General features: G+C 45.1%; 1 protein-coding gene across 18 annotated transcripts in view; it reads left to right on the top strand.

Moving 5' to 3' along the window:
• NPAS3 (neuronal PAS domain protein 3) overlaps window positions 1-5,442 on the top strand; it is an 829,192-nt gene extending 823,750 nt beyond the window's left edge. For all 18 annotated transcript variants that reach the window (XM_023623732.2, XM_023623740.2, XM_023623775.2 and 15 more), the window contains one exon: window positions 1,040-5,442. In XM_023623732.2, the coding sequence (XP_023479500.1) occupies window positions 1,040-2,403 (1,364 nt within the window). In that variant the 3' untranslated portion in view covers window positions 2,404-5,442. The remainder of the gene's footprint in view (window positions 1-1,039) is intronic.
• The last annotated feature ends 5,980 nt before the right edge of the window (window positions 5,443-11,422 follow it).

Raw genomic sequence — 11,422 nt, forward strand, 5'->3', positions numbered from 1 at the left:
TTCTTACCCAGCCTGCTCTGCTCTGGAAACGAAGGCCAGAGCAGTGACATGACTTGCCCGAAGATCTAGTCCAGGCTGCCATGCAAAAGCATCACATCACAGAGCCGTAAAAGCAGCAGCATCCCTCAGTCTTCTGGGGCTGTATTACTGGGCAAATCTGTTCTCCCTAAAATGTGTGGGATGGCTAGGGCTCCCCCAGCCCCCACCCTCAGGGCACCAGCCCACAAGACTTATTAACACACATCCCTCCACTCCAGACACAGGGGCATGAGGCAGAACAAAGGATCTTGATTGTTTTCCTGTCTCCTAAATTGCATTCATTTGAAAGTTCTCCACTAGGGCAGAAGTTCTAGAACAGACAGTCTCTGCTCCCTATTTATATAGTACATAGCAGTAGACAAAAAAGAAATGCCCTGCCTTGTGGAGCTTATATTCTAGTTGGAGGAAGAGACAGAAGTAAATAAAAATAAATAAAACATACAGTGAATCAGATAGTGGTAAGCGCTGTAGAGAAAAATAACTTTAGGAACAGAGTGTGGTTTTCGTAATGAACAAATATTCACCAGTGGGAGGCACAGACCTCTTTAGAAAGTCGCCTTGCATACCATCATTTCTGTGTGTCACTAACACCTTATTCCAGGTTATTTCCTGACTCCCAGTATTTTTGCAGGATTTCCCAAACGTTTATGTGCCTAATTATCACCTGGATTCCTAATTAGGATCATCTGGTTCAAATGGGATCCGATACATAGGTCTGGGGGGAAGGCTGGGATTCTGGATTTATAACAAGCGTCCAGATGATGCCAGTGCTGCTGGTCCCTGGACCACACTTTGAGTAAAGGCCCTGCTAATCTAAGCCCCCAAGAGAGCGACAGCCCAGGCTTTAAGTTACCAGGGTGGTGGAGAAGCTTAGGATGGGGCGAGCCCCCGCCCCGCCTCCCCAGCAGGTGAGGGGGGATCTGGCCCTGCTAATGTGGTGTCTCCTGTGTCTCCTCTCCCCGCCCCCACCCCCGCCGCCCCGGCCGCCGGCCCCACGCAGAGGACAACGAGAACTCCAAGTCGGACGAGAAGGGGAACCAGTCTGAGAACAGCGAAGACCCGGAGCCCGACCGGAAGAAGTCGGGCAGCACGTGCGACAACGACATGAACTGCAACGACGAGGGCCACAGCTCCAGCAACCCCGACAGCCGCGACAGCGACGACAGCTTCGAGCACTCGGACTTTGAGAACCCCAAGGCGGGCGAGGACGGCTTCGGCGCGCTGGGCCCCATGCAGATCAAGGTGGAGCGCTACGTGGAGAGCGAGTCGGACCTGCGGCTGCAGAACTGCGAGTCGCTCACGTCGGACAGCGCCAAGGACTCGGACAGCGCGGCCGAGGCGGGCGCGCAGGCCTCCAGCAAGCACCAGAAGCGCAAGAAGCGGCGGAAACGGCAGAAGGGCGGCAGCGCCAGCCGCCGGCGCCTGTCCAGCGCGTCGAGCCCCGGCGGCCTGGACGCGGGCCTGGTGGAGCCCCCGCGGCTGCTGTCCTCCCCCAACAGTGCCTCGGTGCTCAAGATCAAGACGGAGATCTCGGAACCCATCAACTTCGACAACGACAGCAGCATCTGGAACTACCCGCCCAACCGGGAGATCTCCAGGAACGAGTCTCCCTACAGCATGACCAAGCCCCCCAGCTCCGAGCACTTCCCGTCCCCGCAGGGCGGCGGCGGCAGCAGCGGCGGTGGCGGCGGCGGCGGCGGGGGGCTGCACGTGGCCATCCCCGACTCGGTCCTCACCCCGCCAGGCGCCGATGGCGCCGCCGCCCGCAAGACTCAGTTCAGCGCCTCGGCCACCGCGGCCCTGGCCCCCGTCGCCTCCGACCCGCTGTCGCCCCCGCTCTCGGCGTCCCCGCGGGACAAGCACCCCGGGAGCGGCGGCGGCGGCAGCAGCGGCCCCAGCGCGTCCAACTCCTTGCTGTACACTGGGGACCTGGAGGCGCTGCAGAGGTTGCAGGCGGGCAACGTCGTGCTCCCCCTGGTGCACAGGGTGACCGGGACCCTGGCGGCCACCAGCACGGCCGCGCAGAGGGTCTACACCACGGGCACCATCCGCTACGCGCCCGCCGAGGTGACCCTGGCCATGCAGGGCAACCTGCTGCCCAACGCGCACGCTGTTAACTTCGTGGACGTTAACAGCCCCGGCTTCGGCCTCGACCCCAAGACGCCCATGGAGATGCTCTACCACCACGTGCACCGGCTCAACATGTCGGGACCGTTCGGCGGCGCCGTGAGCGCCGCCAGCCTGACGCAGATGCCCGCCGGCAACGTGTTCACCACGGCCGAGGGACTCTTCTCCACGCTGCCCTTCCCCGTCTACAGCAACGGCATCCACGCGGCACAGACTCTGGAGCGCAAGGAGGACTGAGCGCCCCCAGCGCGGGGCGGGTTCCGCTCGCGGGAGGCATCGTCGGCGTTTTCGTTTAGACCTTTAATTCTAGCACTTTGAATTCGAGCAGGTCAGCGTCTTCTCTCCACACGGCGGTCCCCATTCCATCCCCTCTTTCTTTAACTTGACTTATTCTTTCCTGTAAAGATGTTTATTTTTTGCCTTCAGAGGGTCAGATGACCAAGTTGCCTGCCATTTTGTCTTCTTCTGAGATGTGTGTTGGGTTGTTTTGCTTTCCTTTGCATCTTTATTAAGATGTCTTTAATGTGTATATGCCTCTGCCATAGAATACTCAGTCTTGTGGTCAACAGATTGCTCAAGTGACAACCATTGGGTTTTCTTCATAAAGATCTTGATGTGATCAAGATTGAAAGAGACAAGCATAAACAATGTGCCCTGTTTGACTAAGTCAAATGAAATGGGGTGGTTTTTTGTTTTTGTTCCTAATTCCTTTAAAAATAGGGGGATAGTATTTTAGAATTTTATGCAGAATTTAATTCTCTTTTTATGGTTAAGATTTTAAGATTTTCTTACTTGCACATAAAAATAATTTGGGTTCTTAAACTTAATTTCTGGCCTGTGACTAGAATGTTTAAAAAAAAAAAAGTTGGACTAAATGTTAATTACTGAAACATTAACTTAATTTCTAAAACCATGGTGCTATCATTTATTAATCTGTGTTGTCTTCATACAAAATGCAGCTCCTGGGCTGGGTTTTGGGGAAAAAAATGTGTTCTGTCCTGGTCTGGAGTCCGTTGCTGCAGTCTCCTTGGTTAGTTAAGAGAAAGCCCTCATTAACGTTTGCTGCAGGACTTAAAATGTTTTACCTCCCAACTAACAAACATAGCCTCACATTAAATTTAATGGGTCAGTAAAGCCCTTTTTAAAGGGGCTTTTGGAAAACTCAATCAAACTGATCTGAGGAGCAGTTTAGGTACATACTGCATTTAGTTGAGCTTTTTTTTTTTTCCTTTTCTCAGTCTAACTGAGGCTAATTTTTGCAACTTCAATAACACTTCAGAGTAAAAGAAGGAAAAAAATATTTAACGTGTTTTTGATTTTTTTCATTTCTTGCTAAAAAAGGTTGTATTTGGGGGACTGATTTGATTTGATGGCGTTTTTTTTTTCCCTTTGGTTCTCTTACTTCTAGGTCGAAACCAGTAAGGTTTAAAACTAAAGAATGGGTTAATAAGCTTCAAACAGATAACTGCAACAGAAAACCGCACATTAAGTAAAAAAAAAAAAAAAGAAAAAGAAAAAGAAAAAAATATCCTATTTTGTCTTTGTTGCCAGAAATCAGTGTAGTGTCAGACACTCCAAATGACTGTCAAGTATAAATTCTTCTTCCACTCCATTTTTGGCAGCTGTTTGTTAAGGCATCTAATAACAGATGTGAGAACTGTAATGTGTGCAATGTGTACGTGTCCTTGGCTGTCAGTCCCATCGCAGTTTCCATGTGTGTTTCTATATGCAGTATATACTAAGCTAATGTAGTTGTTTTGTCTTTTGTCTTCTCTGTGCTCGATCTCTAGTCCGGAGTGGTACAGTCCCATTCCTGCAGTCCTAGTGAATCAGTGATTCTTGGGGGTTAGTGATTTTTGTGTGGTGGCCTTCCTCTGTAATGTCACCCTATGCTGCTTCTACTGTCTGTGAATCTTCCGTTTCACTTTTTAAAATTCCTGCTGTTGCTTTGCTGGTGTATATTCTCCCGACCTCTCCTTTCTTTCCTGCCCCCTCTCGTCTCCCCTTTTCCCTCCTCATCTCTCCCTCTCCCCTCTTCTCCAAAACCTTTTTCATTCTCAGAGATAAAAAGACTCTTAACTAGCTCAAGGTTAATGGAGCCATTTTTCCCACAATGGAATTCTGGGTATGACTCTTTCTTCTGGAGTGCGACACAAGCACTGAAGAATAACGCTCAGATCTATTCAATAAATTGATGCCATATAGCCTCAGTGGTTCACATTCCCAGAGTCCCTTGTGCTCTACCTAAAAGCAGTGGGTGCTTTTCTTTGGTTTCCTTCCAGGTTGGCTGATGGAGCAATATATAAAGCAATTACCAGTGAGACAGAAAATTATTTCAAAGGCCAACCGACATTTTTTAAAAACAAAAGGGGAGGGGGTAATGGAATATAGAATTGTCGTATATTATTTGTGTATGCGTGCAATGCTAATCTAGTAACTCGGCTGTCCTTTGAACATCACTGTGTTGAGTGGATTCCTCTACGACCTTTGATTCCATGAGTTGGACCCAAACCACCGTGGAATACTAACGAAAAGAAGAGAAATGCCACAAATGGTAATAGTGAGCTTACTTGAAGGATTTCAGTAGGTTTAGAAGGTGAAGAAGGCCAATCAAGAAATTTAAAGATTAATTTTGGAAGCTCTACTCTAGCTATCGAACAATCAAAGGAATGCACCTATCAGCTGCAAAGAACAGCTAGACAGCTGGTTTTTTTTTTCTTTTATAAATGTTTCTGTGTTGTGTCAAAATGATTTCTGGTGATTTAAACTAACAGATAATCACAGCTGCTGTCTAAATCCATAGTGTTTAAAATTACAAAATGAAAAAAAAAACACTTCATTACCTGTGAAGACTGTGTCTGTGTTTTTAACTATTTCTTGTACAAATATATGAAAACTTTTATGAGGAGACTGGTGCCAAGTAGCTGAATAATGGGGAAAGGGATATTCTGTTCGTAAAAATCTTAGCAGTGTTACCAACTCTACAGTATATATATAAAAAAAATTAAAACGTTACAAAGCGACAGCTATGGTACATTTGTTTTGTGTGAAGCTAACCGGACCTAACTTCCTGAGTGCCTGGCTTATTTTGAAACATTTTTTTCATTGACCATTGATAATGCTGCAAATCAGAAATGTACATACTTCATTTACAACAGGGTTCTTTTTATACTTTTGTAGATTCTCATACATGTCACATACATGGTTGTCTTTATGTAACTTAATTTTTTCATCTGCAGGTGCCATTTTCATAATAAACTTCTCTTGGATTTGTTACTATCTGGCATCATTTCTTTTACATGTAACCATCCTAACTAATGAATGCTGGTAGTATTTGTTTAAGCAGGTACCTTGGTCATTATTCTTGATTTAAAAAAAAAAAAGATGCATCCATATTTTTGCTAGTTTTGGAAAAAAATGCATAGCTTGTGTACTGATGAGGCTGACAAGGCACAGATTAAGATGCTAATCCAAATACTACACCAAACTTGCAACCATCCTAAATTTTCAGCTACCCCAACTCATTGTCATACTGAGCATTATTATGCACATTATCAAAGCTGAACAATGGGCCTGCAACATTAACCACTATGGGCAGTGTGCATTTTTTCTTGATTAATGCACAGTAAGTGATGACAGTTTTCATACATTAATCATTTAAAATGCACTCAGTATTTTCATTTATTACAATCTATAGTGTATAACCAACTGTTCCATTGCTTTTATCTTCTCTTTTTACTAAATACGTATTTTCTTTCTCCAGATAAGCCGAGTAAGTCATGGTTGTGCTGTGTTCTTGGGTAAGTCAGCACGAAGCCTGTCACATTTTAAGGCAGGTCAGGGGGCTAACCGCCCCCCTCCCCCAAAAAAAGAAAATGAAAACTTCAGCTGCTATCTCAAAATTAAGGATACAGACGGGTCACCTCTTAAGTCTATACTCTCCAGAAAATGAAGAGATATGAATGAGTTGAGCTGAAAGAAAAGCACTTTCGTCCAAAAGCGACCAACTGTAGTGCCAATCTCTCCCTAGTTTAAGTCTTCAGCGACATCTGCCAGTTTGAGGGTACTTTTCATTAATGGAAGATTGTTTCAGCCTGGTGGATATGGAAATGTGGTTATGGATGTAGGGCCCTAGCTCTCTCTGCTGTGCCCTTTATGGGTCCTTGAAATAAGTAGTTAAAAATTGGAATTGGGGAGAGGGTGATTGAGAATACAGGATTGGGTTCTCCCAACTACTCTTCTGAAATTTATCTTTCCCTTTGCTCTCGAGAGTCAGAAGAATATAGTACAGCAAGGTTGAGAAGTGAAAAATATTGATGAAGCTAGAAATGTAATCCTGACCAGATGCCAGTGAGTGCTGAAGCTGGCTTACCCAAGGCTCTCTGCCCATGGGTGCTGGTGGGGCTGGCACTTAGTGGTGGCTTCCAGAGCTTTGCCTGGGGGAGGGTCTACCAAGGCAGGGGGGCAATTGTATGAGTGTCGGATTAGGACTGAGCCTCTGTCGGCTGGATGACAATATTAGCCATAACTTTACTTCTGGACATCCCTTCAGCCCTGTGTTCTGGAGGGCTGGCAATGGGGGTTGAAAAGGGGAAGCCACACATGGTGATGGTTAATTGGAATCCTCATAGTATCTGGAGCTTCCACAGTAGAAGTGGAAGAAGTTCTGGATTCTTATCCAAGCTCAAGCCTCCCTTGGGCTCAAGTTCCCTGTCCTTTATTTATACCCCTCAGTGCTAAAATATGTCATTAATGAAATAAAGAACACATCTCAGCCAGAAGGAGAGCGAGTGAGCTCTGGGCTCAGACCCACGGACCATCCGGAAGCCCTGCCACTTCCGCAGCCCCAGGGCTGGCAGCCAAGCCAGGGCCCTGGGCTCCCCAGAGGCACAGCACCTCCACTTGCCAGCTGGCAGCAAGTCACTTTGTCAAGGCTCCAGTTGCAGGTGATGGACAGACCAGGGGTCAGCAGCCAGCTCACCACACCCTTCCTCTTCTCCTTCTTAGTGATGCTGATATTTGCTTATTTGGCAATGAGGAACAAGGGGGAAGAAACTTTTAATAAAGCAGCAGGCAGGACAAGAGAGAAGATATGCATTCAGCTGAGCATAAAGAAAGTGGTTGTAGTCCTTGTGGACTATAATTCTTACTCGTCTTCGCCTACTCCTAGACAAAGCCTGTTTATGTTGAACATGTTTAAAACTATTCGAAATCCACTTGGGCTATGCATTGCATTGAAAGTTAGAGATAATGTATATTATCAAGCCCAGAAGATAGTGTGTTCAAGCAAAGAAGATTGTTATCCAGGTTCAAAAAGTAGAAACAGTGAAGGGTTTGGGAGAGAAGGAAGAATATTTTTGCCAGTGCTTCATATCATGTATTGAAAGGACAAACCTTGTTCTTGAGCATAATTCCCAAAGAATGATGACATTAGCAGGCTTATGAAACAATCCTGGGACACTATGGTAAGTGAACACCCTTAGCTGCTCCTGCTTTCCTGTACCTCCTTTTGTACCATTATAAAGAAGGGGAGGACTCCCCACGGGCACAAATCATGGCTTGTTCCCCTTTATGTCCCCCCCATACTGCCCAGCTCAATGATTTACCAGTAGTCTTTCTCAGTAAAGATCTGTTGAATACTGACAGATGAGGACATGTGAAAACATGAAAATGAAATATGGCTTGTCAAGAGGCAGAGATTCCACTTGAAACGTCCACGTGGTTTGGCAGGATAGCCTGAGTTTTCATAAAGAAAGGAATGCCAAAACAGATAAAGCAGCAAGTTCATTCATTCCTGCCTTCTTGGATAGTCCATATGGCTGGCACAGAGTTGGTCATTGATAAATGTTGGCTGGAGGAAGTGTGTCTATGTCCACAGTACCATCTATTCTGTCTATGGCAACAAATTAGGTAAAGCAAATAGAGAAAGGAGGAAGAAGAAAGAATCCAAACAGTTGGTAACTGACTTAGTAACTCTGGCGTCATATCCCACAGACACCTAAGCAAATGGCTCTTAGATTCATAAGAAGGTATCATTTAATGGTGTGTCCTCACAGATGAGCATTGAGCTGTATAAACTCAGTTGTCATCCAGAGAATCTTAGCAACCAAGAGGGACTCTCTCATGTAGAAATCACATGTCCTTCATTCTAGCGGTGAGGGTCTTTCTAGTCCATTATTGGATAGTTATTATTTTTAGAAGGTGTTGAACTGAAATCTCACCTCTGGAGTTAAATGGCCTAGATCTAAACCTTCTTCCATTCGAGTGGCTTTCAAATATGTGAAGATGGATGTCAGAGTTTCAGTAAATCTCTAGGCTGTCATTTATTCTTTCCATTGTTCCTCCAATGGCATTGTAGCAGATCCCTTGACCATCCTAGTCACCTTCATCTCAGTGCACCAGAAATTTTTAAGGTCCCTGTATTGATACCCTAGGGCGGCCTTATTACCAAAAACTGGAAACACCAAAAATTTATTCTCTCACAGTTCTGGAGACTAGAAGTCTGAATCAAGGTGATTAGCAAGGTTGGTTCCTTCTAGAAGGCTCTGAGGAAGAGTTTGTTCCATGTTTCTCTCCTAGCTTGTGGTGGTTACCAACAATCCTTGGCATTCCTTGGTGCATCACTCTGATCTCTGCCTCCATCATCCTATGGCCATCTTCTCCCTGTGTGTCTCTGTGTCTTCAAATGGAGTTCTCCCCACTGCATGTGCTCTCCTCTTCTAATAAGGAGACCAGTCATATTGGATTAAGAGCCCACCCTACTCCAGTATGACCTTATCTTAACTTATTACTGCACTGACCCTACCATGAGAAGGAAATGGAATTATGGTCACATGCTGAGGTATTGTGGGTTAAGACTTCAACTTTTTGGAGGACACAATTAAACCCATAAGAGACCCTATTAAAACATGGTGCTCTGCCCCAGTCACATAGCTTGGGATGTGATGTGATGCCTGCAGGAGAGAGAAGTCACGTTACATCTCTTGCTCAGGACTCTGAGCCTGAGTCTGTAGTCACTTCTTTGCAGCCAGATCAAATTGTTATCTCATCTTGAGCCTCTAGTCAACCTAAACTCCTTTATCTTCTCTCAAGTTGTCATAAGGTAGGTCTCCCACCTCCTATATGTATGCAACCTTCATGTAATGCTGGCATGTGCTTGGGTGGAAAGCAATTTAAGGAGAGAAGTTCACTAGGCATGGAAGGTGAGCCAGAGGCTGTCCCTGTGAAAACCCATTTCTCATTTTCATTGAGCTTTGCATGCCCTCTGAGTCTTCTTCACCCAGCCCTGCTGGAAAGGAGAAACCTGACCCCAGGACTTGTGGAACCCTGGGGTAAAGGCACATGATGCACCCGTGACAATCACTCCCAGTGGGCTACTCCATTGTAAGTAAATGGATGCAGGGGAAAAATGGCTATGAGAAGGAAATGGAAAGAATGAGAGAGAGAAACTACCATATCAGCCACTTTACAGGAGCAGAACTGGGGTAAGAGATGTCAAGACTCTTGAGACATGCGTATGAAATCAGCCACTCAAAATTCAAGCGAGTCATGAGGCCAAACTCATCAACTTTCTGAAAATGAGGCCTCCTTTTGTCCCCTTTTATGGATCAAAATTAAAGAGATTAGTGTAAGATTGTCTTGTACTTTTCTAGGGACAAAACACGATTGTTTTTCCTTCTTCTATCCGTCTCTCTCTCTCTACTTGGCAGTCATGAGATACACCAATAGGAATGACCCAGATAATGTTCCTATGTTGAAAGAATTTTTCTAGATAAATAAAATTAAGTTTAGTTTTAAAAATATGTACAAATTATTAAAGCCACTTTAAGAAAAAAAAAAAGGAACAGAGGGTAAGGAGTTGGTTCTTCCTTGTACTGAAGGAGTTCTCAGATTTATAGCGGAAGTGTCAGAAATAGGATGTAATATCCATGGGACCCCCCCACCTCCCCCAAACAAAACCATTATACCCTTGATGAATTATTGACTTTAGAGTTTTATCTATGCCATGAATAATCACAAACTTGGGAGTCTCAGGGCACAGTTCATAAACAAATAATTATATCACAATGATAATTTTTCAGGAATTACAACATCAATCATGGCCATGTTATTATCAAGTACATTTTCTGGTTGCCTCTATTCATCAAACCCTCCTCCCTCTCCACCCTTCCACACCACACAAGCAAAACTCATCACCAGATTGCCTCTTATTTACACATCACTCAAAGCAGGACAGAGCAGGCACACACAAAATGGGCCAACCCAGCGTTTATGAGAGATGAGTTTTCATTAAGAAAGTTCAAATTAAATGCATTGAGAAAGATGGAGGGGAGAGAATTAATTATTCCAGACTCCCCCAAAGAAGCATCTTTGAAAAGATCTTATTCAGAAGATAAAAACAGACAGAAGGTTTATTCCGTTTCAGACAGTACTAATAAAGAAAAAGGAGTTAGTCTTTAAAAGCTAAGGAAATAGCAGCAATACAATAATGTGCCACTTTTTAAAAAATAATGGTCACACGAGCGTAAAGTTTGGGCCGTGTTCTCTAGCTTCCTCCTCCAGGTGGAGGAGGTGAGCGGAGGTGGGTACAGAGCTTGGAAAGGGCATAAATACCTCATCCAAGTCTATGTAAAAAACAGCGGTAGAGCTGCCAGGAGGGTCAGTCTGACGTAAACCACTTCACCGTGACTCTAACAGAAGGTTAACATTTCCAGACATAGTAACAGTACAAAAGGCCTCTCAAACTACTTTGCTTTGTTGTTTAATGCCACTTAAGGCCATAGGCCTAGCCTTGGATAACATGTTCATCCCAGAATTCAAAAGAAAAATAAGTGGCTAGCAAAGCAATGTAAAGTGTCCTCTTAAGATAAAAGATATACAATAGGGTTAAATCCAGAACACAGGGTGCTGACCATTAACTCCTTGTGCAAAGGAACTTTCTCATTGGCCTCTGTTTCTACCTGGCAAGCTATGCAGGCAAAGCAATGTCATTCAAAATGGCCAAGAGGGAGAACGTTTAAACTCCTTGAAAGGAGAAACCAACCCAAACATCTGAACCCATCCAGTCCCCCAGTAACACCTCATAGCCCTTGGGTACATATGGCCTGAGCTTAGATCAGATTCTCTTCTCTATGGCATCAAAATATGTCTAGGAAAAGGTAGGGCTGGGAGCACCACAGGTTGGGGGGCAGTACTGCACTGGACCCAGCCTGATTGGCCCCAAACCCTACCACCCAGACAACCAGAGAGACGGCTC

This window comes from Equus caballus, chromosome 1 (assembly GCF_041296265.1).
Source record: "Equus caballus isolate H_3958 breed thoroughbred chromosome 1, TB-T2T, whole genome shotgun sequence".
Lineage (NCBI taxonomy): Eukaryota > Metazoa > Chordata > Mammalia > Perissodactyla > Equidae > Equus > Equus caballus.